This window comes from Dermochelys coriacea, chromosome 1 (assembly GCF_009764565.3).
Source record: "Dermochelys coriacea isolate rDerCor1 chromosome 1, rDerCor1.pri.v4, whole genome shotgun sequence".
NCBI classification, from domain to species: Eukaryota; Metazoa; Chordata; order Testudines; family Dermochelyidae; genus Dermochelys; species Dermochelys coriacea.
Window position 1 is genome coordinate 97,919,863 of NC_050068.2, and position 27,695 is coordinate 97,947,557.

The window sequence follows — 27,695 nt, forward strand, 5'->3', positions numbered from 1 at the left end:
GGCTGCTCTGGTCACTGCCTCCGCCTGCAGGTGCTGCCCCTGCAGCTCCCATTGGCATCCCAAGCCCCTTCCTGTACCCAAACTCCCTCACAGTGCCCGCGCTCCGTACCCTCTTCCACGCCCCAACCCCCTGCCAGACATGCGCCAACTGGACTATAAACTGGAATTTCAATGAAGATCAGAAATGCAGTTTGTAGAGCTTTCTGGTTGGTGAAGTGCCAGATAAAACAGCTTTTACTGTAACATGGGGTACAGATGTTAAAAGTGAGATGAATACACACAGCATCCTACAAGTATTCCACCAAGTCTAAACACATTCTTATAAATCTAATACCTATTTTAACAATACTAACCCACAGACGAGCCAGTTTGGTTTCCAGCTATGCATTTGTCAGTGTTCAGTGAGTGCTAGGAGTTTGGGCGTGAGCTGGCACCTGCTCTGCCAGCATCACAGTAACAATATAAAAATGCTAAGTATTCTGAAAAATCAGGCCCTAAGTCTGTCAGGATAGGCACCCAAAATTAGTGCATTCTTCTGCACATTATGGTTTTAATTTCTCCATGCTCAATCTGTAAAATGGGGATAATAATAATTTTCTTTCTCACAGAAGAGATGTGAAGATATATTCATTAATATTAGTGAGGTGCCCAAATATGACAGAGATGAGCACCATTAAAAAGTCCATGAATCAATTAACAATTCTTTATTTCAGTGCATGGTTTGAACAGTGCATAGTAAATAAGACCTAGGGGCTACACACTGAATGATGAGGAAATTTTGAACAGCTACCTCATTCCTGAGCACTGTCCATCCTGTGCCTTGAATGAGGCAGGGGTAATATGGTAGAAATAGTATGTGATTGTATAATTAAAGTATGCATCATACTGCATATGCACTAGGCAGAATAAACCATTTTAATTGACCTTTCCTAACTGTTTTGTGTTTGACTTTGCAACTTTAATATTCTTTTAAATTAGTGTGGATTTTGTATGTAATAGGATGTTGGTTAAAATTGTCACTACTGTGAGCAAAGAAATCCTCTAAATTTCACATAGATGTTTCTTTTCTTTTCTCCACCCTATCAATACAATCATCATTCAAACTTTATTATTTCACCTACTAACAGGGAGTAAAAAGCAAGTTCTTTTTCTCTGTCTCAAACTGCTAGTGGGCTGTGGTAGGTTATCATTGACGTAGCGGAATAAAAAGTATAAAAGAAATACCTAAACAATTCAGTGAAGCTTGTAAGGTGGTTCTTGAAATTATATCTAGTGCAAAGATTTTATTTTTTCTATTAAACATTGTGCTGCAATAGCATGTTTATAATAGCTATTGTGTGAAAAAACTGAGCATAGACCTGTTATAGCAAGAATCCTTTTTTTTTCTTATAATTATTTCCTTATTTTGATTTAAAGTTTATGGATAGTATTTAGCAAGGATATGAGCACATTTTTTGATGGGCAGTGGAAAAAAATTTTTTTTTAAGTGTTAACTCTTTGCATGAGTGATAACTAGATTATCTTTTCCTGCAGCTGGGTACCCTGGTTGGGTTCGTCTACTGCTGTCAACATCTTCTTGGGGACTACGCTGGACTCATTCTTGACTAGCAACTTTCTCCAAAACTTCTTTGAGTCCTACTCTTTCCCCTCAGGCTGTTTCATACAGTGTAGATGGCTAGCTTCCCCTTCTAATAGAGCCTATAGAGGCCAACTTGAAGAGAAAGAGATGTCTGCCTCTTTACATTTTCTAAATGTCTCTTCAGAGCTGTGCTACATCTTGGCATTTTCTAGCTGCCAGCTTATCTTGGAGCTTTACTTTTAGTCCTACATAACAGACCCTGCATTTCTGACCTGGCAAGTGTTGCATAAGGTGGTTCAGGAACCTGATAGATTCCAGTAGAGAGTGCAGGTGCAAACTATATCTCCGCAACTGCTCCAGTTGCATCAGTCCAGAGTCTACACTAGTCTGAGATGTGCTGCATTTCTATGCACATTCTTTTCACATTATAATTATAGTTTGCCTCTAGCAAACATCAACTCTGCAGGCCTACAAAAGACCTTTCCAGTCCTGACCATGGGACTGCATTGACTCCCCACCTTATGGAATATGTGTTGGCAAATCTGCTATCCTGCTTCATCTGAACTGGATTTCTGCATCACAGAATTGTTTCTTCCTCTTTATACAGCTTCATTGCATTACATTGCTTTAAATGGTTGTGAAACACAATTTCAGACCCATATTATTCCCACCCCTCAAAGGATTTTGATTGGCTAAGCTTAGAGAGACTAATCTCTCTACCACAGCCCATCAACCTGAAAAGATCACAACCTAAATATTGGGCCCAATAATAAATGTTCCATTTGCCACAGGTGACAGTTGAATATAACATAAACATTGCACAGGCCGGTTTTTACATGTCATAGGCACACCGGGGTGAAAGTGAGCCGGTACTGCATACCAGTAAGAACCCACACTGGCCCATACCCAGCCCACATTAAAGCGCTGCCACGGCAGCACTTTAATGTCCCTGCCCCTTTTGCCTCCCCTGTCAGCAGCCCTGCTGGTAGGGTTCATACCAGCAGGGCCGCCGACGGGGTGGGGAGCAGTGGGGTAGCAATGTTAAAGCGCTGCTGCGGCAAAGGACCCTGCGGCGCTTTAACGTCTCTGCCCCTTTTGCCCGCCCTGGCTGCCGACAGGTGTGGGGGTGGGAGGACGGCAAAGGGAGCAGCTGCCCTGGGGCTGGCGATTTAAAAGGATCCGGGGCTCCAGATGCTGCTACCGCAGCAGCGGTGTCCGGAACCCCAGGCCCTTTAAATCAACACGGGAGCCCTGGGCAGTGCGGGCCAGGCAGCATGGAAGGGCTGGCTGGGGGATGCTGACCCCCCAGCCCCGCCCCTTCTGCCAGAGGCCCCGCCCCTTCCAGGGGCTGGAGCTGCTCCCGTACCGGTACGTGTCCTCAGTTACTTTCACCCCTGTAGGCACAGTAACTTAAATTGTATAGAAATACAAAATACGGCATGCAAAGTGATAGAGGTAACATGTGAAAGAGCTTATATAATGTATACTATTATTACAAAGATGGATTCAATATACTGAATAACATTTTACCTATAAAATTCAGTTTTACCAGGGAAGCAGATAGAAAGAGAAAGCAGTAGAAATAAGATGCACTTTATCTGAGATGTATAAAAAAATTTGAAATGTAGTATGAACTGTAATCTCAGTAGATATCCAGATTCAAATTATAGCTGACATGTGTAGATGCACTGAGAATTCCTTTTCTCATAATATGGCTGCAAAATGCTGTTCCTGTCCTTCACTGGAATGTATTACATCAGCGATTCTCAAACTTTAGCAACCCAAGGACCCCCATTTTGATTTTAAAAATTTTGCGCCCCCCCCCCCAATGGCTTCTAATTTCCCCAGGGATGCTCAGGCCCTGCCCGCACTCCACCCCTTCCCCAAAGGCCCCGCTCTCATCCCACCTCTTCCCTCTCCAGCCCTGCCCCTCCTCTTCCCCACCTCTTTCCGTTCCCTCCCCTGAGCATGCCCTGCCCCTGCTCCTCCCTCTCCTTCCCAGTGCCTCCTGCATGCCGCCGAACAGCTGTTCCACGGTGTGCAGGAGGCACTGGGAGGGAGAGGGAGGAGTTGATCAGTGGAGCCAGCAGCCCTGGACATGACTTGGGTCGGCAGACCCCAGTTTTAGAACCGCTGTATTCCATGTTTAAGAGAAGAAAATATGCAGTGTAACGTTGTCAACCCTTTTAAATTCTGATTAAGAAAATGAATCAAAACCAGGGAAAATGTACAAAAGACATCAAATAAGATCTGCGAACTTTTTTAAAAAATTGTTTCAATGTAAGGTTACCTATTTATTTTTCATCTCACTATATTTTCATTTTGCAGCCCACATTTCCAGTAGGTCCAACAATAGGAACGAACACAGCTATTAGCTTTGGTCCTTACTTAACACCTGTAACCCCTGGAGTTGGGTTAGTTCCTACTGAAATCCTACCCACACCGCCTGTCATTGTTCCTGGAAGTCCCCCTGTCACAGTTCCTGGTTCGACTGCTACTCAGAAACTCTTGAGGACTGATAAACTGGAGGTACTACAGACACCATTGTGACTAGAAATGTAATTTTCTGCTAATTTATACATGAAAGCTTTGAAAAGCTTTGTTGTCCTTAGAAGCGCTCTCTAATATAGCCTAATCTTTAGTTATTAAAATAAAGATCTCATAAGTACTCTTGTAGGATTTACACTTGCATTCAGTGGAAATGTTACCATTGTTTTAGTGTCGTCATTTTTTTTAATATGGTTTGGATAAAAATTCAATGAATGTGTTCTAGAGTTGATTGCTCAAATTTAATATGCCTAATCAACATCAAAGGTAACAAAAGGGGTTGAGTTTTTAAAATACAGCTCTGTCATTATGAGTTTATTCATAGAGAAAGTAACTGAGGCCACAGGAGCATTTATTGACAACATTGAGTAATATTCGTAAGCGTTTTATGTTGGTGAACAAGAATAGATTTTTTGAAATGACACAGTTCTGTGTAAGTTCAACTTATTATCAAACAACACAGCTATATTAATAGCAACTTAATTAAGGGCAGGCAAACATACTTAACAAACATGTAAAGGACTTTTGCAAACACTGTGGGACAAGTCTAAAACACAATAAAGAATGAGCTGTGTATGTGTTTTTTTGTTTTTTTTTTCCCAGTTAAGATTGCTGTGGGTCCATCAGCTGTAATAAGTATTGTTTTGCACATAGGTATGCAGGGAGTTCCAACGAGGAAACTGCGCGAGGGGAGAGACTGACTGCCGCTTTGCACATCCTGCAGATAGCACAATGATTGACACAAATGACAACACTGTAACCGTTTGTATGGATTACATAAAGGGGCGTTGCATGAGGGAGAAATGCAAATATTTTCACCCTCCTGCACATTTGCAGGCCAAAATCAAAGCTGCTCAACATCAAGCCAACCAGGCTGCAGTGGCAGCTCAAGCAGCTGCTGCAGCTGCTACAGTGATGGTAAGTGCAAGACTATATGATTACATTTTTCATAAACTTATCAATTGTTGTTTTTCTCCAATTAGTAGTGTTGTTTAAATTGTTGATTTCAACACATTCATCATAAAAGCTAGGAATTCTAAAAAGTATTTCTTTCTTTAGGGCAGTGGTTCCCAAACTTGTTCCTCCGCTTGTGCAGGGAAACTGGCCCGGCCCACCCGGGGCTTTCCCTGCACAAGCAGGGGACAAGTTTGGGAACCACTGCTTTAGGGAAAAATACTTTCTCCCTCCCTCAGTTATTTCAGCATAATAGGTTCCTCTTTTGAATAGAGGGAAGCAGTTAGACACTTTGTACTGTCTTTGCTCTCTGCTCCATGATGATATGCCAAATTTGCCTCCTAATATTTCTTGATGAGAAATAAAATTGGTAGAACTTAGTAGGAAACAAGGAATAAAAGAAGAAGTGGTTTTGTTTCCAAAACACAGGGCACAGATGAGAGATCTGGTATTTCCCACTGACTTACTGTAATATCCTAAGCAGGTCATTTTTAATTGTCCATGACTCAGTTTCCCCATTAGTAAAATGGAAATAAGGCACTTAATTGTGAAGCTTAATTCATTAATATTTTCAGACATTCAGCTTGTATATCTGTGAATGCCATAATAATACCTATAAATAAAATTAATACAAATGTATCTAGTAAGGTCAAACAAAAGAAGTTAAAGGATCTGATTTGTTTTCAGAAGTTTTATACTATTACTGAAACATATTTAGAGATGTCTTTCTTTCAGTGTCCTTTTGCAGAATGGCTAATACTGTTACTAGCAACAGTTCTACACCAGTATTGATAGAGTTGAACAAATAAAGCATGCAGGGTTTTATTCAGGGGACAGCAGTACAGTCAGCCCACAGATCAAAACAGCATTGTCCTAATTCCTGGCACTGAAAGAATAATTATACAGATGTGACTTGTGGGTAGTGCATACAATAGATGTAGACAATACAGTTACTCTTAGAGTAAGAAGCCTTACTTTAAGAAACACAGTACAGTACAGTATATAACTATCACAGGTTATTGTATTTAGCAAATAAATAGAGACCAGATATTCAGGGGACAAAGAGTGAGTTTCTTTCAAATGTGGCAACTTGAAATAATTTAAATATCCAAACAGAAAGAAAAGAACAGAGGAGAATTTCCCCTAATTCAGTATTTTCTCCTACAGTATTTCCAGTCTCTATTTAAAATATAGGAATTTTAGCGAAACCTTCTCTGCGCTCACAGAAACTGAGGATCAATCTGGAAATAAGAGTGAATATCTGAGATTTTTGCTGTAACAATCAGAGCAGGGCAGATGACTGATTTTTGGGGTGGTGGGGGGAATGCAGAATGCCCAGCAAACCGAAAAATCAGAAAAAATATTAGATTTGAGTCCAAAAAATTCAGTTCCCTCCTCTGAATCAGGCAGAGAGAAGATTTGCGTCCATGTCTTTTATCTCCCAGGTAAGTGCCTTAATCACTGGACTATAGAGTCAAGTTCAGTATCTCACTTTGGCTCACTAAAAATGTAAGTATTTAGACAAAGTGGAACAGCTTCAACAGGAAAGATTGAGAGCAACCCATCCACAATAGTCTATAGCCCGGTGGTTAGAGAACTCACTTGGCAAGGGAGGAGACTTATGTAGAAATCCCTGCTCCAGAATGGTAATTCAGATCTTGGTCTCGCACCTGCCTTGCAAATGCCCTAAATTTGGACTAAATGGACTAAAGATCGTGAGGGATACATGGACAAACACATGCACTCTTTCTGAAACTGGCCCTGTAATCTTTTTCACAGCCAAAATGAACCAGGTCAAATTCATGAATAGTTTAAGGTTGATCCAAACTGCATTTTTGGCTAATAAATTAAAATACATTTCATCCAGATCCAGTACCAGTCCTTCAGTCATGCAAAATTCATCACTTCTAGATATAAAAATGAAGCCTGTCGATTAAGAGCAGATATCACACGCGATTAACTCAAAAAAATTAATCATGATTTAAAAAAAGTAATCGCGATTAATCGCAGTTTAAATTGCACTGTTAAACAATAGAATACCAATAGAAATTTATTAAATATTTTGGATGTTTTCCTACATGTTCATATATTTTGTATTCTGTGTTGTAATTGAAATTAAAATGTGAATTATTTTTATTACAAATATTTGCACTGTAAAATGATTTTAAAAAAATAGTATTTTTCAATTCACCTCATACAAGTTCTGTCGCACAATCTCTTTGTCGTGAAAGTGCAACTTACAAATGTAGGGTTTTTTTTGTTACTTAACTGCACTCAAAACCAAACCAATGTAAAACTTCAGAGCCTATAAGTCCACTCAGTCCTACTTCTTGTTCAGCCAATCGCTAAGACAAACAAGTTTGTTTACATTTACAGAAAATAATGCTTCCCTCTTCTTATTTACAATGTCACCAGAAAGTGAGAACAGGCGTTCTCATGGCACTTTTGTAGCTGGCATTGCAACGTATTTACGTGCCAGATATGCTAAACATCCATATGCCCCTTCATGCTTCAGCCACCATTCCAGAGGACATGCTTCCATGCTGATGACACTTGTTAAATTCAATTAATGCATTTTTTTTGTGTGATTGAATTCCTTGGGGGAGAATTGTATGTACCCTGCTCTGTTTTACTCGCATGCCATATATTTCATGTTATAGTAGTCTTGGATGATGACCCAGCACATGTTGTTCATTTTAAGAACACTTTCACTGCAGATTTCACAAAACGCAAAGAAGGTACCAATGTGAGATTTCTAAAGATAGCTACAGCACTCAACCCAAAGTTTAAAAATCTGAAGTGCCTTCCAAAATCTGAGAGGGACAAGGTGTGGAGCATGCTTTCCAAAGTCTTAAAAGAGCTTCACTCTGGTGTGGAAACTATAAAACCCAAACCACCAAAAAAAGAAAATCAACCTTCTGCTGGTGGCATCTGACTCAGAAAATGAATATACGTCAGTCCGCACTGCTTTGGATTGTTATCAAGCAGAACCAGTCATCAGCATGGACCCATGTCCCCTGGAATGATGGTTGAAGCATGAAGGGATATATGAATCTTTAGCACATCTGGCACGTAAATATCTTGCGACACCAGTTACAACCGTATCATGAGAATGCCTGTTCTCACTTTCAGGTGACGTAAACGAGAAGCAGGCAGCATTATCTCCTGCAAATGTAAACAAAGTTGTTTGAGCAATTGGCTGAACAAAAAGTAGGACTGAGTGGACTTGCAGGCTCTAAAATTTTACATTTTATTTTTGAATGAAGGGTTTTTTGCACATAATTCTACATTTATAAGTTCAACTTTCATGATAAAGAGATTGCACATGTATTAGTACTTGTATTAGGTGAATTGAAAAATACTATTTTTTTTTGTTTTTTTACAGTGCAAATACTTATAATAAAAATAAATATAAAGTGAGCACTGTACAGTTTGTATTTTGTGTTGTAATTTAAATCAATATTTTTGAAAATGTAGAAAACATCAAAAATATTTAAATAAAGGTATTCTATTATTGTTTAGCAGTGCAATTAATTGTGATTAAATTGCTTGACAGCCCTAATAAAAAAATAAGCAAAGTATTTTTCTGCGCCAAACTAGTTCTAAGATATGCCTCCTTTTATTGAAATAAGCCAAGACAGAAACCAAGAGGAAGAGTCTTTTGAAATATAAGTTTGAATTACTAGCATTATACCATCAAAGGAGAAGGCTGAAAGCCAGATGATGGTATATTATTCCTGTGGAAAATTTTATAGATGGCCTTTAATTGTATATTTAAACTCTGAAGAGTTATAATGTAGACAAAAGAAGCTTTTTTCATCCCATTTATTTTTTATTTAATACAAATCCAAAACAAAGGGAAACCGGGGGTCAAAATAAATAAATGGAGTTAATTCTCCATTGGGACAAATAATACGGGAGAGTATGGGGAAAAGTGGTTGCTGATACAATATATATATATGTATATATATATATATATATATATATATATATATAGGCGAGCCCCCCCCCCTCCAAATGGTCAAGAATTATTCAGTCAAAATACTGTCTGACCTAAAAAAATAATAATTCTGGTGGATCTCCCTTGGAAGGAACAATCACGGATCCCTAACCAACAGTTCCTTCTTCCAGATGGGTCCTGAGTTGAAATTATGGTCTCACAGCAGACTTACCCTAATACTTGTTGGGCAGGAATATGGATCAAAAGGCTTGAGTACTTAAAGCCTAGATTATGCATGGCTTTATAGACTAATACTAAGAGATGGGGTTAATTTATACACTTCATAAATGTTCAAACAGCACATATTTTTGCTGTAGAACATGTTAACATATATCTTCACCCGTGTTGGAACTCTTTTACCTTTATAAAAATACTTATTAAACAACCTTGAAGCAAAATTTACAATCCTGTATAACAGCCAGTGTTACATGATAATCAAAACAGAAGATAATGCCCCCATCAGTTAGTCAAAAATTCCAAAATCAACAGTTTCCTAACTGTACTCTGTAGGTCACTGATGGTGTGTGGAGCACTTTCTTTTCCATTTAAGCAATTGCTGTAGTTGCCAAGGGAAGTTGTGTGATAGTGAAGGTGAGGGGAGGTGTCATTATGAAAGGAAGGGAGATAGTCCATGGCACTAGTGAGATGTGGTCCACATTATGGCAAATGTGAGAACTCCATTCTTGAATCCCCTCAAAAAACATTATCAAAAACAAGCAAAGATTCTTGGCTTGTGTGGGCTATTTAGCAGCATAAAAGTAGCTCTAGGGCAGTGGTCTCCAACCTTTTTATGCCTAAAATCACTTTTTGAATTTAAGAACAACCCAGGAAGTTCGGAAGTGGGTGCAGGCTCTGGGCTGGGGCCGAGGGGTTCGAGTGTGGGAGGGAGCTCTGGGAGGAGCCTGGGGCAGGGGGTTGGGATACAGGAAGGGGTGAACGGTGCAAGCTCTGGGAGAAAGTTTGGGTGCGGGGGGGGAGCTCCGGGCTAAGGCAGAGTGTTGGGGTGCAGGAGCGGGTGCGGGATGCTGGCTGTCTGCGGGCGGTCAGGTCTGGGGCAGGGGGTTGGGGTCCACAAGAGGGTTTGGGGTGCTCACCCTGGTAGGAGGCTCAGGGCTGGGACTTGGAGTGCAGGAGGGGGTCCTGGCTCCAAGAGTGGGTTGGGGTGTGGCCTCTCACCGGGTGGCACTTGCCTCAGGTGGCTCCCAGTTGGTGTCACAGCGAGGATAAAGCAGGCTCCCTGCCAGCCCTGTCCCCACACTGCTCCTGGAAGGGGACAACGCATCCCTGAGGGGGGAGCACATGGCTCTGTGTGCTGCCCCTTTCTGCCGTCATGACCCCCACAGCTCCCATTGGCCACAGTTCCCTGTTCCTGGCCAATGGGAGCTGCAGGGGTGTTGCTTTCAGACAGGAGCAGCATGCCAAGACCTCTGCCAGCCCCTCTCGTCCCTGCCACCGTGGGGCCATGCTGGAGCAGTGTGGGACCGCAGCATGCAGGGAGCTTGCCATAGCGGCAGTCCAGCAGCACTCTCGGAGATCGTGATCAACTGGGAGAGTCCCCAGGATCAACCAGTCGATCACAATCGACCGGTTGGTGACCACTGCTCTAGGGCCACCATAAAATAGAGTTAAGATGAGATAAAGTCACCTTTGTTCCCACTCCCTCAGGGTACATCTTCGGTGCCGTGCCTCCAGGAAAGAATCCCAGCCAGACCAAGGGGGTCAGTGAATTTCAGCATTCAAGACCCCTTTAGGAATACCCTACCTCTAGCCCCTGACATTTAAACCTAGTAACTTTTCCTTAAATGCCTTAGCTCAAGGGTGGGCAAACTTTTTGGCCCGAGGGCCACATCTGGGTATGGAAATTGTATGGTGGGCCATGAATGCTCACAAAATTGGGGTTGGAGTGCAGAAGAGGATGATGGCTCCAGGCTGGGGGTGTGGGCTCTGGAGTGGGGCCAGAAATGAGAAGTTCAGGGTATGGGAGGGGGTCCGGGCTGGGGCAGGGGGTTGGGGTGTAGGAGAGGGATCAGGGCTGGGGCAGGGGACTGGAGCATGGGAGGTCAGGAGTGCAGGCTCCGGGCAGCACTTTCTTCAAGCAGCTCCTGGATGCAGTGGCATGTCCCCACTCTGGTTCCTATGTGGAGGTGCAGCCAGGCGGCTCTGTGAACTGCCCTGTCCGCAGGTGCTGCCCTGCAGCTCCCGTTAGCCACAGTTCCTGGCCAGTGGAAGCTAAGGGGGTGGCACTTGGGGCGGGGGCAGCGCGCAGAGCCCCCTGGCTGCCCCTAAAGTAGGAGCTGGAGGGGGAACATGCTGCTGCTTCCAGGAGCCTCAGGCGAAGTGGCCTCCTACCCCACTTCCCAGCTGAGGCGCGGGAACAGGGCAAGCCCCAGACCCCATTCCCCAGCAGGAGCTCCAGGGCCAGATTAAACTGTCTGGAGGGCCGGATTGGCCCGTAGGCCATAGTTTGCCCACCCCTGCCTTACTGATCTCAGCTTTTGAGGTAAAAGCAAGGAGATGGGCAGTCTGTGAAATAGCCAGAGCCCAGACCATTTATAGCTGAAAACCAGTGTTTTGGTATTTTTGTGCTTTAAGTGAATTTGAAGACCGTGTGATCCATTAGTATAATCATTACATTATTTATGGAGCACCAAAAGTGTGCTCAGTGCAGTGAGAAACGTAAAAGAAGACACTGAGGAACAAAAAATCTAAATTAAATTAAATATTCACCATACCTTAAACACATCTCATAATAGTATATATAAAGTGTATGTGGAAGATAAAATATAGAGCCTTTACGCGGCTAGTTAATTTTATTTGTTTTCTTTCTTTCACCTTTCTCCTTCTGTTCCTCTGCAATGGTTGGTTATCATGGAAAGGGCTGGTGGAAGAAATATGTTTTGTAGAGGGGTTTGATTGGTGAGAGGGAGGTTATATGGTGAACAAGGCTTCAAGCGTAAGAGTGAAAGGAAAGAAGATTGTGAAGATATGAGGAAGAAGTGGACAGTCAAGCAAAAGGCATGGTGGGCAGGGGAGACAAGGAGGAAACAAGAACTGCCTTATAGGTAGAGACTTTGCTACTATAGAACCTTGAAATTGAGCACTAGGAGCTTGACTTGATCTGGAAGGCGAGGGAAAAGCCTGCAAAAGGATTCAAAGAAGGGAGTTCTTTGGAGCAATGGAGCAAACAGGTTGAGATGTATGCAAGACCAATGCAAAGTTGTGAATCAGTTCAGTGTGAGCTTCCAGTGTGACACTGTGGCCAAAATGGCTGTTGCAATCCTTGGTTCTGTTACCTTTGTATTTGGCACTGGTACGTCTGCTGTTAGAATGTTACGTCCAGTTTTGGTGTCCACAATTCAAAAACAATGTTGATAATTGGAGATGGTTCAGAGAGCCACGAGAACAATTAAAGGATTAAAAGAATGGCCTTACAGTGAAAGACTCAGGGACGTCAATGTATTCGGTTTAACAAAGAAGGTGGAGGGGTGATTTCATCAGTCTATATAAGTACTTAAATTGGGTACAGAAATTTGATAGTAGAGGGCTCTTCAGTCTAGCACAGTGGTCTCCAAAGTTTTTGGATTGCGCACCCCCACAGTGCAGCCGAAGAAAGGAGGAGGGAAGACCTGTCGCAGGTATGCCACCGGAGGGGAAGACCTGCTGCAGATGTGCAGAGCTGGCACAGAAGAAAAAAAATGCGGAGTGCCATCCAGCAGCGCTCCTCCAGCCGCGCATCCCTGGGATCCTCTGGTGCACCCTCTGGAGTGCGCGCACCCCACTTTGGAGACCACTGGTCTAGCAGACTAATCCCTGGTCTAAACTACGGGGTTAGGTCGAATTTAGCCGCGTTAGGTCATTTTAAAATGAATGCATCTACACAAGCAACCCCATTCCGTCGACCTAAAGGGCTCTTAAAATCGACTTCTGTTCTCCTCCCCAGCAGGGGGAGTAGCACTGAAATCGACCTTGCTGGGTCGAATTTGGAGCAGTGCAGACGCAATTTGACAGTATTGGCCTCCGGGAGCTATCCCAGAGTGCTCCAATGTGATCGCTCTGGACAGCACTTTCAACTCTGATGCACTAGCCAGGTATACAGGAAAAGCCCCAGGAAAATTTTGAATTTCATTTCCTGTTTGGTCAGCATGGCGCGCTCAGATGACCATGCAGTCCCCCCAGAATCGCAAACAAGCTCCAGCATGAACCAAAAGGGAGACACTGGATCTGATTGTTGTATGGGGAGAAGAATCTGTGCAGGCCGAACTCCGATCAAAAAAGAAGAAATGCTAATATATATGCCAAAATCGCACAGGGCATGGTGGAGAGATGCTACAACAGGGACACACAGCAGTGCCGCGTGAAAGTTAAGGAGCTCAGGCAAGCCTACCAAAAGACAAAGGAGGCAAATGGTTGCTCCAGGTCAGAGCCCCATACATGCCGCTTCTATGGTCAGCTGCATGGCATTCTAAGGGGGGACCCTACCACTACCCCACCACTGTCCGTGGAGAATGCACAGCGGGCAAGTGGTGAATCCATCTCCCCGGCAGCCAGTACCTTTTTATCACCCTGGAGTCAATACCCTCCCAAGGCGGGATCCCCGACCCTGAAGCCGGAGAAGGCACCTCTGGTGAGTGCACATTTGTAACTACAGTACAGGGTTTAAAAGCAATAGTGTTTAATTTGCCCTGAAGAACTGGGAAGCATTTGCGGCCAGTACAGCTACTGGAAAAGTCTGTTAACGTGTCTGGGGATGGAGCGGGAATCCTCCAGGGACATCTCCATGAAGCTCTCCTGGAGATACTCTGTAAGCCTTTGCAGAAGGTTTCTGGGGAGGGTTGCCTTATGTCGTCCTTCACGGTAGGACACTTTACCGCGCCAAGCCAGTAGCAAATAGTCTGGAATCATTGCAGCACAAAACCTGGCAGCGAATGGTCCTAGGTTTTGGTCGCATTCAGGCAACATTCAGGCTATAACTTTCTGTGTTAGCCTCAGGAGAGTGATATCATTCATGGTCACTTGGTTGAAATAGGGGAATTTTTGTAAGCGAATAGTAAAAGGACCCCGTTCACTCTGGGTTGTTTGCGCTTGGCTAAAAGGGATCATCCCAGAGAATAGCCACGCAGCAGGGGGAGGGGGAGAGGGATCATCCCAGAGAATAGCCACGCAGTGGGGTAGGGGGAGATGTTGCACATCCCCCCAAAAACCGCAGTCCCTCCTTTTAAATGTGAAACCCAACCGGCATTGCTTGTTATGGAAAAGGATGGCTCTGCAGTTTGAAGCCATTCCCACATGTTATGAAGGCGTAAGAAGCCAACCCTGCATACCAAAAGGCTTACCATGGCTGCCTAGAAACCAAAATCTGTTGCCCAGCCATGTGTGATGTGTCACCATACCGGCAGGCACTCAATATAAAAAGGCAAAATACGACCTTGAACCTAAAGCACATGTGCTGTCTGCTGTGAATTGCTTGATTCACTGTGAAAGAATCTCCCTTTTGTTCTCAGAAATGTATCATCTTAAATTTTACTCTCCCTTTTTATCTCCCTCCAGGTGCAAATGTTTCTATGCTCCCCCTATCATCTCTGTCCCTCAGGTTATCGCAGATTAGGAGAAAAAAACACACTCACGATGACATGTTTTCCGAGCTCATGCAGTCTCCCGCACTGATAGGGCACAGCTTAATGCATGGAGGCATTCATTGGCAGAGACCAGGAAAGCATTTAGTTAGCGCAAAGATCAGAGGCAGGAGGTGATGCTGAGGCTAATGGGGGAGCAAACGGATATGATGAAGTGTCTGTTGGAGCTGCAGGAAAGCCAACAAGAGCACAGACCCCCGCTGCATCCATTGTGTAACCGCCTGCCCTCCTCCCCAGGTTCCATATCCTCCTCACCCAGACGCCCAAGAACGTGACGTGGGGAGTTCTCCGGGCACCCAGCCACTCCACTCCAGAGGATGGCCCAAGCAACAGAAAGCTGTCATTCAAACAGTTTTGATTTGTAGTGTGGCTACAATAAGCAATATGGCTTTGTCCTTCCCTCCTCCCCTGCCCCACCCCACCCGGTCTACCTTGTCAGTTATCTCACTTTTTTTTTAATTAATAAAGAAAGAATGCATGGTTTCAAAACAACAGCTACTTTATTTCCTTTGCCAGCTGTGATTGAAGGGGGGAAGGTGGTTGGCTTACAGGGAATTAAAATCAACAAAGGAGGCGGGTTTCCATCAAGGAGAAACGCACACAACTGTCACACTGTAGCCTGGCCAGTTATGAAACTGATTTTCAAAGCCTCTCTGATGCGCAGCGCGCCTAGCTGTGCTCTTCTAATCGACCTGGTGTCTGGCTGCTCAAAATCAGCCACCAGGCGATTTGCCTCAACCTCCCACCCCGCCATAAATGTCTCCCCTTACTCTCACAGATATTATGGAGCACATAGCAAGCAGCAATAACAATGGGAATGTTGGTTGCACTGAGGTCTGAACTAGTCAGCAAAAAGCACCAGCAAGCTTTTAAATGTCCAAAGGCACATTCTACCACCAGTCTGCACTTGTTCAGCCTATAGTTGAACTGCTCCTTACTACTGTCCAGGTTGCCTATGTATGGCTTCATGAGCCATGGGATCAAGGGGTAGGCTGGGTCCCCAGGGATAACTATTGGCATTTCAACATCCCCAGTGGTAATTTTCTGGTCTGGGAAGTAAGTCCCTTCTTGCAACTGCTCGAACAGCCCGGAGTTCCTAAAGATGTGAGCGTCATGCACCTTTTCTGGCCATCCCATGTTGATGTCAGTGAAACGTCCTTTGTGATCCACCAGTGCATGCAGCACCACTGAGAAGTACCCCTTGTGGTTTATGTACTGGTTGGCAAGGTGGTCTGGTGCCAAGATAGGGATATGCGTTCCGTCTATTGTCCCACCACAGTTAGGGAACCCCATTGCAGCAAAGCCATCCACTATGACCTGCACATTTCCCAGAGTCACTACCCTTGATAACCAAATGTCAGCGATTGCATTGGCTACTTGGATCACAGCAGTCCCCACAGTAGACTTGCCCACTCCAAATTGATTCCCAACTGACTGCTAGCAGTCAGGTGTTGCAAGCTTCCACAGGGCTATCACCACTTGCTTCTCAACTGTCAGGGCAGCTCTCATCTTGGTATTCCTGTGCTTCAGGGTGGGGGAAACAACTCACAAAGTTCCAGGAAAGTGGCCTTACGCATGTGAAAATTTTGCAGCCACTGTGACTCATACCTTCAAAACTATACAGTCCCACCAGTCTGTGCTTGTTTGCCAAGCCCAGTATCAACGTTCCACTGTATCAACCAGCCCCACTTCTACCATGATGTCCCAATTGCCACAGCCCAAGATGTCAGGAATGTCTGTGTCCATGTCCTCATCACAATCGTCCTCGTGCTGGCGTCTCTTCAACCGGTTCTACACATACTCCAGGATAATGCGTGAGGTGTTTACAATACTCGCAACAGCACCGGTGAGCTGAGCGGGCTCCATGCTTGCCATGGTATGGTGTCTGCATGGGTAACCCAGGAAAAAGGGCGCGAAATAATTGTCTGCCATTGCTTTCACGGAGGGAGGGGCAACTGAAGACATATACCCCAAACCACCCGCGACAATGTTTTTGCCCCATCAGGCATTGGGAGCTTAACCCAGAATTCCAATGGGCAGTGGAGACTGCAGGAACTGTGGGATAGCTACCCGCAGTGCACCACTCTGTAAGTCAATGCTAGCCACGGTATTGAGGACACACTCCGCCGACTTAATGCTTAATGGGGATATACACAATCGACTGTATAAAATCGATTTCTAAAAATCGACTTCTACAAAATCAACCTAATTTTGTAGTGTAGACATACCCTAACATATAACAAGTGGAAGTTGATGCTAGACAAATTCAAACTAGAAATAAGGTGATAATTTTTAGCAGGGTAATTAACCATTGGAACAATTTACCAAGAGTTGGGGTGAATTCTCCATCAATGGCAATTTTTAAATCAAAATTAGATGTTTTCCTCAAATGTATTCTCCAGTTCAAAAGGAATTAATACAGAGTAGTCCTATGCCCTGTGTATACAGGACCCCAGACTAGATTATCACAGTGGTCCCTTTTGGCTTACTGTGTGGATCTAAGTCTAAACTGAGGGAAGAGGATAAGGAGTGCAGATTTGGGAGTCATAAATATGGAGATAATAGGGGAAGTTGTGAGAGTGGATGAGATCTGTGTTTTGGATGATAATAGTAATGGGTTGAGCACCTTCAACGCCCATTTAGTCAAATCAGAGTTTACAGCGTTCATCACCTTCCATAATTGAATCCAGCCATAATATTTCAAACTCGTATAGTTTTTTGTCCCTAGTGATCTCAGAATACTGTGCAAAGATGGATGGGCATTGTTAGATATTTTACAGAAGGGAGAGAGGAGGGAGTGATCAGCTTTTTCAAAGATAGCAGGTCAAGGGGGAGGAAAATAAACAGAAAACCCTTAAATCTGGCCTATCTTACTATTGTACATATACGGTCCCCATTACTATCGTATCTGAGTGCGTCACAAACTTATCAGCATATTTATCCTCACAACCGTGCTGTGAGGTAAGGAAGTGCTATTATCTCTATTTTACAGTTGGGGAAGTGAGGCACAGAAGATTAAGGGTTCATTTGCATCGTGTGTTAGTCCTCACCAGTGCGGTGTAAATTCTAGTCTGCACCAGTGTGTTATGCACTAACCGGTTAGGGTGGACACTGTTTGTGCACGCTAAAAGTTTCTTGATGTGTGTTAACACAGTCCTGTTTCAAATGGTATTACAATAACACGCACTAGGGAACATTTAGTGCCCACCAGCAGGCTCCATATAGGCCAGTTAGTGCATGACATGCTAGTGCAGATTAGAACTTGCATTCCACTGTTGAGGACTACCGCAGCATGTGGATGAGCCCTAAGTGACTTGCCCAAGGTCACAAAGGAAGTTTGTGGTAGATCAGAAATTGAATCTGGGTCTCCCACAGCCCAGGCTAGTGCTCTGACCACTGGACCCTCCTTTCCTGATCATTAATGACCTTGATAGAGCAGATCTCATAGAGTGGAGGGTGTAGAATCTAGGAAGGAGCTAGAGGAGAAGATGTCAAGACATCAGGAATAGAGGACATGCTAAGGACTTTGGATGCAAAGATATAAGGAAAGATACAAGGTGATAATCGGAGAGACAGAAATGTGGATTTCGAAAGATGTTTTAAGGATTAGTGAAGCAAGGGCTATGTTCATGTTCATGTTATCATTGGCCTAAGTTCTGTGATCCTAAGTTGTCTTAGACATGGTGCTCTCAGTACCTTGTCCTTCCTTTTTAATTATTGTTCTACTTTTCTATGTCTGAAGCTAAGGATAGAAACAGTCTGAATATTCATTTCTCCTATGGACTTTGAGGATCTACCTATTGTGAGTGTAAAAACCAGATTTCTGATTCATGAGGAAATCCTCCTTTCCATATGTTTTCATTAAACTCTTTTAAAATTCCCATTAAAAAAGAGTTATAGATGAAAAAATCAATTAAATTTTTCTGCTGGAATGTAGTCCAATTAGCTCTCATCTTTTATCTCTTAATGCAAATATAGGCAATACAATTTATGCTCATGTTAAGCATTGTTTTACATTTAAATATTTTTAAATGATGCCATATTAGCACCATAATTCCTGTTTTAACCATACATTACATGCTCTTGACAAATAGTATTGTTTTCTATCACCGATTCCTAAAGTTAGTAAAGATTTTCCTGAAGGACATCTGAGAAAATATTTGTTTTAAAATGTTGGGCTTTTTCTCAGTGTAATATGGTAAATTAAAAAGGATAATCCAAGTTACTGTCCCAGCTATAGTAAAAAATATTAAACTGATAAATTAGTGATTAGATATAACATGAATTTGTTATATATTGGAAATAGGAAAACTGTTTATATTTTGACCTCAAAGTCTATTGAAATGTACATTTTATTAACTAAGGCCCTGATCCAGCAAATATACATGTGAGTAATTCTATTAAAGCATTAAAACTCTCATTAGTGCTTTATATTTTCAAAGTTAGTGTTGAAAATTTATTTTATGCTTTTTAACTTGACATAACTAACTTATCAGAAATTCTTGTAAGAAAATCCTAAAAACCAATGTTTCTGTGAAGTATTATAATATGCTTAATGGTGTCTGCAAGCTGCTATTTTAATTAACTTTCCTAAATTTCAAACATCTATATTTTACTCTCTTATATGCTTTTAACTAAGGTATATTAGATGCATTATTGCTTCAGTACTAATTCAAGGTGTAATATTCATTTCTTTAGAAAACATTTTTGTTGTTGTGCATGCCTAGTGTTTTGTATGTTGTATACTGCATTCAGAATATTTTTTTCCTTCTCACCTATCCACAATGCAATGCCGTTCCCATGATGCACCTCTGCTTGCTGTTTACCTGTATGTTAATTCGCTTGAATCCCATTGGCCCACTGCCATCATGTGCTCGCTGCCTGTTATTAAAAGACTCAGTCGACTGCCAAAGCAATGAAGCGGCCTCTCGAAGCAACTGTAGACCTGGTACTTTGACCTTTCACCTTTTGCTTTGCATGTAGCTTTTCAGAGAAGCAACTAATGAAATTTGTATTGCTTTTTTTTTTAACATCAACTGAAAACTATCATCTATTATTAATTTAGAAAAAATTCAGTATATATTTATCCATTTCATTCTCATATGCAATAAATTTAGTTTTTTTCCTAACATGACTTCATTTTAAAATACCTTTTCATAGAAGTTAAAATTAAATATAACTGCTTTTATAATTGAAAATACTATAATCCCTCACTGTATTTAATAATAGGAAAAATATTTAACTAAGAAAGAATACTTGGTAATGAAACACAAGTGGCTTTTTTTTCTTCCTAGAATATTTTAAGGCCAAATTTAAAGGAAATGCCACTTTTGTTGCTTTAAAGGCCTTCCTTTTCAGTAGTTGTGGTGCTACAGTTTTATGTTAATAGTACCATGCTTTTGCGATCAACAACAAAATTTCACTCATTGTATATTGCTATTGTTATTTGAGTTAAGGTGCATGGCAAGGCATCTTTAACAGCTTTTTTTTAAAGTATATTACAATATTTTATTCATATATATTAGAAAATATGTATATCTTTTGAAAAATCTGCAAATTTAATTAAATTCTTTTTTTTTTTACAGGCCTTTCCTCCTGGCGTTCTTCACCCTTTACCAAAGAGACAAGCACTTGAAAAAAGTAATGGTGCCAGTGCCATTTTTAATCCCAGTGTCTTGCACTATCAACAGGCTCTTGCCAATGCACAGTTGCAACAACATGCAGCATTTATCCCAACAGGTACGTTGTATTTGCACTAAACAGAATCACATTTAAGCATTCTCCCCATAAGACAGTGCTTATCACATTGAATATACTTTTAACTGTGTAATCCATTCTCTACACATTCATGACAGGTATGCACAAATATTTTAATACACTATTTTAATTTCTTCTGCAGAATATTAGGATTCAGGAGGTAATTTTATCGTGTCATTAAGTAGCTTTAGTATTTTCTGTTGTTGTCCTTATTTTGCATATGTCAGAGTACTTTATATCTGTGTTAAATGGGTCACTTGTTGGGTCCATCAAAGAGCACTGTGTTTGGTGGTGGGGAGGAGGAATGTCATTAACTTGATGGAGAAGGCATAATGCTTCTGCGATACAAGGGGAAGTGTGAAAAGTGTTGGTAATAGCTATCCCTGTTCTTCGGGTGTATTTTGCACTTCCACCGGTACTGTTCGGCAGCCGTGGACATACTCCTGCTACACACTATCCTTTGCCCTCTAGAACTACAGCGCTAGCAGCCAAATTATTGCTAATTCCTGCACAGATGCACTATGGGGATAAAACACTCCCCATCTGCACAGAAGTGTTTTATGTGGGAAACTTGCTTCGTTGTCTTCATAATGAAATATTTTATAATCCAAAATTCTCCCCAGATTTTGCAGTTAACAGCTGGTGTTGTAATTCTTAATATAAGTGATTTAACTACAGTGGAATTTTAGTAATATGAATATTCCATTGTTGTTCAGAGCTGTAGAAAACTAGACCATGTCCTTTGGAAAAATCCACAACCCCATCAGGCCTAACATCTTGAGCTCATACATGTGGTGTGGAGACTTTCTTTTAACACTGTGAAAGAAGGGAGAATATTCCACTTAAATGTCTGATTTATGAATGAAGTGAACAGTTGTAATAAAATCCTCTATATTATTCAAAAAGAGAAGTATCTAAAAGTAAATACTGTGTATAGTGCATTAAGGAGTGCAATTTCAGTATTAGTATGTATATCAACCATGATTTTTTAGGCTGATTTAAAACATTTTTCTGTAGTAAATATATTTTCTATTTTTCAATATATTTATCTGTTATCGTAGTCGTTAACCATCTAATAGTAGTATGAATTAAACAAGTAAAAGAATTCAAGATGCTGTAATTTCTTATAGTGTTGCCATAATCATTTAAAAACAAAAATCATACAAACTCAGTGGAAGTTTGCCTGAATAAGAAGTATGTTAAAACTTAATAAAGATCTCAGGATTTGGTCCTATATTTGTCAAAATATGTTCTAAACATTTACTTTCTGCACTTGTTTTACTCATTTTAATTTTGAAAATATCCCAAAATCTTGTGTAATTTCCAGTGAGAACCCATGACCTTTTGTAACTTGCTACTATAATGGAAATGTGCAGGAAAATATGCTAACATCCGTGGGAAGGTTTGAAGGAATTTGAGAAATGAAAGAGCATCTAGTGCTTACAAATGTCCAAGAGTCCCCCTGCAAATGTACTTCACATCATAGCCATAAGAACTTGTGGCGGGGTGTGCATTGTTCCTCCTCATAGGCACTGCCTTTCAGAGCTTTTCACTATTGTATATAATTAGAGTAAAATGCATTAAAATAACCCTGAAAAATAAGCTAGTTTGAAAATACTTCAGTAAGATAGCACTCAGATATTTTCCACACGTAGAATGCTTATCTTTCCTCAAGTACTTTATTCCATGTGCTGTTTCTTTTCAATTCACATTTTTGGTTAACCCTGGAGTCATCATAACCAGCGGTACAAAATTAGCTCCAAATTCAGTGACAGTTTATTATAAATTCATGATGTAAAAGGATGTGGGCCTTTTTGCCAAACTCTTAAGGGGCCAGATTGTCATCCAGTCCCAGCACAGGTGCACAAAAAAGAGAAAAGGTGCAAAGAGCCTCTCATCTCCAGGAGACCCGGCACATGAGCCAGGGCAGAATGGGAGACGTTCTCATAGCGAGCAGGAGAACTCAAAAGATCTGGCATCACTAATATCTGTACAGAGGGGTGGGGGATGAGGACGTGAGCTATGGCGCAAACTCTTTCCACTAGCTGGTAGAATGGCTCTTTCATAGAAGACAGTGCATGTTGCTCCTACAGTTGTTGCACTTCTCAGGGAGTCCAGGAAGAACTGTGTGTTCTGGAACCTGGCTCTAAGTACATCTACACCTTCCCATTGTGGGGCTGTGGCTATAAATATCACACACCCTATGAAGCATGAAATTAATTATTTAGTTTAAAATGGTAAACCAATATTTCCTGAACTAGTGTCAGTTTTAAATACATCCTACATGTTTGGTAGAAGTGTTACAGCTAGAACCAGGTTTTGCTTATAAAATATATGGAAAGCTGATATGTTGTTTTATATAATTTCCCTGCCTTTCCTAACCAGTGACTCCCCAATTAATTTTTGGGGCTTCATAGCACTGCTTATCTTAGATTTTTTGTATTGTAGTTCTCTTTTAATACAAAACACACATCAAGTTAGTATGACTACTTCATCTGCACTTTCTATTGTTTGGTGAATGGTTATTTGCGATCTGAAAAGCAAGAGGGTAGTGTTTTCCTTCAGATGCTGTTTATTAGAACTGTTATGACCACTGGAAGAGGGGAAAGTGTATGAGGGTTATTCTTCATGATAAGGTCATTCATAGTTACTTTTGCTGTTAAATAAATCAATACATAAAAGGTTGTTACCATCACCAAACAGGAGTTCTGCAAACTTAATCTACTTTATGCTACTACTACATATTCAGCACATAACGTGTTGTGTACATGCCACTTTGTTTCTCTTCCTCTCTAACGTTCACCTTCTCCCCACTACACACTGTACTCACCCTCCTAAAAAGCCCTGTCTATTTTCATTCGCTTTAGCAGAAAGGATAACAGTTGAATGAGCACAAAAACTGAACTCAGCTGTACAGAGGCCTCCCCACCCCCGAATTTTGGGGCACATTCGCAGGACACCATGTGGAATGTTGCACAGTCACTAGCCCTGCTGCATTGGTTCAGTTTCCATTGCTGACATTTTAGCTAATAAAAGTAACATTAGTAATTTGTTATTAAAAATGGTATGTTAATATTTAAACACAGATTTAACAAAATCTCCACTGAATAATAAGAATTTCTATTGAATTAAATGTTTTCCTCTGCTGTGTATGAGCAAAATTAATAAACATTAATCTGTGTAGCTAACATAATGCTGTCTCAATTGTTGAATGGATTTAAGCAGCCATTAGATAATCCAATATTCGATCAATAATTGTTTTTAAAAATCATTATTTCTGCAAAAAATAAATGAAAGATGTTTATGAAATCTGGTCCATCTTAAATACACACACAGATGTACAAAACATGTCTTGGTATACTGTAGTAGTATTTTAGGATAACATTATTTAAAGTCACTCTTGTAACACAAAACCTATGAATGACCTTAAGATTGTGTTCAGCTAACTTCTACTTATCCTTGGTGATGTTTCAATCTCAGTTTGAATGTTAACTCTAAACAGCTAACCTGTTTCTTCCCTTTATTCACTTTTTCCACCTATCATTGCATGACATGCAGGGTCAGTTTTGTGCATGACACCCGCTACCAGTATTGGTAGGTTCTAAATTTCTTTATTGATCTCTTTTATATTGTATACTGTACTTTCAGTTGTTTGCAAATCTTAAACATGACTTGATTACTAGATTTTAAAGGTTCATTTGGCTTTTTGATTGATTTTGTAGGATCTTAGATTTGTTTGTAGCTTAAAATTGCAGTTTAGATGTGACATCACCTGCTATAACAACCACACTGCAAATGCATAAAATCATGGATTCCAATCTGCTTTTCAGTTTTCAAAATTGTATTTCTCTCAATATATTTTATATTTTATAGTATTTTTAAAATCATAAAATATTGGTAAAGCAAGCTAATTTCATCAGTGTTTTGAAGTTTCATAGTTGTGTGCCTATTTCTCCTTTTTGCTGTGTGTTAAAAGTTTTATCAGAGTTTCCCAGAAGCATTTATTTTAATACTTGTAACTGAAAGTACTTTGAGACCTAAGGTCTGAATCGCATTCCCTCTTAATTAACTCAAATCCACTTTAAAATTTGAAGCATTTGAATGCACATATTTTGTGGTTGCAAAATTAGTAATAGACCCTTACTCAGGTGAGTAGTGCTTATTCAAGTGAGTAGTCCCATTGATTTTAATGGGACTACTCACTTGAGTTTCAGCTACACACATGAGTGAATTTTGCACATATTGATAAATTTGTCCTTAAATTAAAACTGAACAAAAAATAATTTTTTACAATCTGCTTTGCTCTTTTAGATCAAACAAATTACTATTTAAATCAGGAAAATAATTATAACACTGATGTTTGCCTCAAAGCAGATAGTAATTTAACTCAAATAAAATCCAACGGTTATGGAGAGGTAACAGAACATAAATCCAGAAACAAAAATATAAAAATTGTATGTATGTTTAAAGCAAGGCTGCAAATATACTTTTAACCTATAATACTGGTAAATGAAAATAAATTATTTTTAATATGTATAGAAATAATAAACAATTTCTTTCTTTCCCAATACTAAAAATGAAAGATTTCACTTCTTAAGGAATGGTGTTTTAATGTGTTTTAGTTACTTAAAAATAGTCTTTCAACTGATTGAACAATTCTTACTTAAAGTAATAAGCTGTTTTGGTAGATGCCCAATTTAAAACAGGTTTCAGAATAGCAGCCATGTTAGTCTGTATCCGCAAAAAGAACAGGAGAACTTGTGGCACCTTAGAGACTAACAAATTTATTTGACCATAAGCTTTCGTGAGCTACAGCTCACTTCATCGGATGCATTCAGTGGAAAAAATAATTTGTCAAATTCTTAAATATAATATCAGCAATCATAAGTTATTTTGCGTTTTCTGGGAATCACTGATTATGTTGACAAACTTCCTTTAATTGTACTGGTAATAAGCTATTTTCCCTTTTTTATTTCTCTGCCACGCTTTCTTGCTTTGCATTGTGATTGCATGCCATCTGCTGGTTTAACCCATGATGGCTTGCTGCTCTGATATTCACCATGCCAAAATACCACTTCTATTACCATAATGCTACACCCTCCTGTTCATTGCTTCCATGGTTCCCCTCCTGAAAGTACCCATGATGCACAGCGCTACGTCCGCCACTGTCTCTGCAGCAGCAACTCCTGCAACAAGTGTCCCCTTCGCCGCAACAGCCACAGCCAATCAGGTTTGCTCCTTTTAAAGCTTTCTTTCACAAATCCCAAACTCTAACTGAGTGCTGATATTTTTTTTAAAAAAATTCTCGTGGAGAATTTTTTTTCATGTTTACTCATCAAATTTTATTTTTAAGTAGTTTATAGCAAGTGTTTATGGACAGGTTGCACTTATTTAGAGTTAACATTTATCGCAAATAATGATGTAGCTATGTTTTGTGTTGCAGTGTTTGTTTCTTGTATCTAATATTGTGTAATTAACCCAGCTGAGTGAGAATCATTTTAGTAGTGGACTGCTTGTTAAGATTTACAACTAACTTTGGATGCCAAAAGGAAAAAATATTACAGCAGTTTTCAAATGTTCATATTTGTTAATATCCTTTTCTCCATACAGTGTGTGTAAATGACTAGCTCATTGTGTTCGTGAAAACTGACTAAAACCACAAGTGGGCAAAGTCAGCTGAAGAGAAGTCCGTGAAAAGGAAAAAGTAAACATTTTCTAAAAAATACCAGTAACATAAGGAATAACTCCATTCTGCATATTTACATGAAAAGTTGGACTCCTCTGTCCGCTCTAGATTTAAAGGGACACTGCCAACTTGAAAATTAATTTCCTTCTGAAAATATTGTACCTACTGTTGTTATGAGTGACCCCTAAGATGCAAGAGAAAGAGATTAGAGGAAGTAATATTTTTTCTTTTCTTTTCTCAGTTTGCTGATGTAACTGTGTGTTACCTTTCCCCTCTGTGCCCGATCTACTGAGGATATGAGTCTCTTGTAGCTCTCCATATGCAAGCTGGGCTCTTTAGCTTGATCTGTAGAGATTCATGCTTTCAGTTTTGGGGGTCCTCAGTTCAATCCCCAGTGTGCCAGTCGGCACACTCCTTTGTGCATTGGTCACTTTTCCTGGTTTATTGATAGCCAGGTGCATCACTGTCATGCACTGCTCAGGGATAGCTTAAAGGTATACTTGTTCCCAAATTTTGCAAAAGGGTGTTTACCAGTAACAGCAGCAGTAAGATGAAACTGAAGAGGCAGTAGGCAGATTTGCTCACAAAGAGAAAAAGGAAGAAGCAGTGGCCTTCATCATAGTTATCTTGTTGCCACTGCGCCACCACCACCACCACCACCACAGGCCTAGTAGAGGAGCAGAATCACATGCCAACTTTTTTTTTTTTTTAAGAATTTTAAAAAATATTTGGAATGTATTATTTAAAGGTGTTCTACCCGTAAACTGAACTCAATTTAAAAGCAATTCAAATTTGGTAATATAAAGTTATCATGACCGCTGATGTATAGCATTCTAGGGAAATATACTACCTCTGAAATACACAGTGCTTTCTTAAAGAAACATAAACGTCTTCCTTTGTTTTCGGAGGGCTTACATTTTCCAGTGTGATAGTGTATTCATGGCTTTATCCTTTTGTTTTGCACAATATTCTTTTGTTCATCCCTTTCTGAAAGCTAACTCATTTTAATAAGGAAAATGCTGAAGGATGATTTTTGGGAATAGAAGACAAATGTCACAGGTAACTGGTATGCTTAAAATTCAGCTGTTTTCTATTCTTCTCGTTTTTGTTTTGAAGGTATGGTAAGGTAATGAATAACATCATGGTACTACCCTGAAGAGTAGGTTGATGATCCTGTAGGTTTGCTGGATTTCAGGTTCTCAAATCATGTAGTTAACATTGCACATCAGAGTCTCTGCAACAGAAATTGGGTAAAAAGTGCTTAGTGAAGTCTTGTGAAGCATGGTGATCAAAAACAGAGACACAAACAAGTGGAAATACAGATGGCAGGGGAATAAATAAAACAAACAAAGGATATGTCTACACTGCAGTTGTGACCAGGCTCCCTACTCCAGGTAGATAGAAACGTGCTAGCTCTGCGTGACAACGCTTATTGAAAATAGCAGTGTAGCTGGGGTAGCACAGGTGGTGAATTGGATTAGCCCAGAGGATCTGGCTGTATTCAGATGGCCAGCCCAAGCTGTCGCCCATGCTATCCCA

At 40.7% G+C, this 27,695-nt stretch overlaps 1 protein-coding gene across 31 annotated transcripts in view; it reads left to right on the forward strand.

The window, feature by feature from the left end:
• Nucleotides 1-27,695, forward strand: part of MBNL2 (muscleblind like splicing regulator 2) — a 181,211-nt gene that overhangs the window by 130,337 nt on the left and 23,179 nt on the right. For 8 of the 31 annotated variants that reach the window (XM_043504692.1, XM_043504677.1, XM_038405802.2 and 5 more), the window contains 5 exons: nt 3,908-4,108; nt 4,781-5,044; nt 19,608-19,661; nt 20,299-20,452; nt 24,029-24,064. In XM_043504692.1, the coding sequence (XP_043360627.1) occupies nt 3,908-4,108; nt 4,781-5,044; nt 19,608-19,661; nt 20,299-20,452; nt 24,029-24,064 (709 nt within the window). Of the gene's footprint in view, nt 1-3,907; nt 4,109-4,780; nt 5,045-19,607; nt 19,662-20,298; nt 20,453-24,028; nt 24,065-25,605; nt 25,701-26,080; nt 26,105-27,695 lie in introns of those variants that run through there. The other 23 variants (XM_043504680.1, XM_038405826.2, XM_043504681.1 and 20 more) reach the window with 9 other exon arrangements.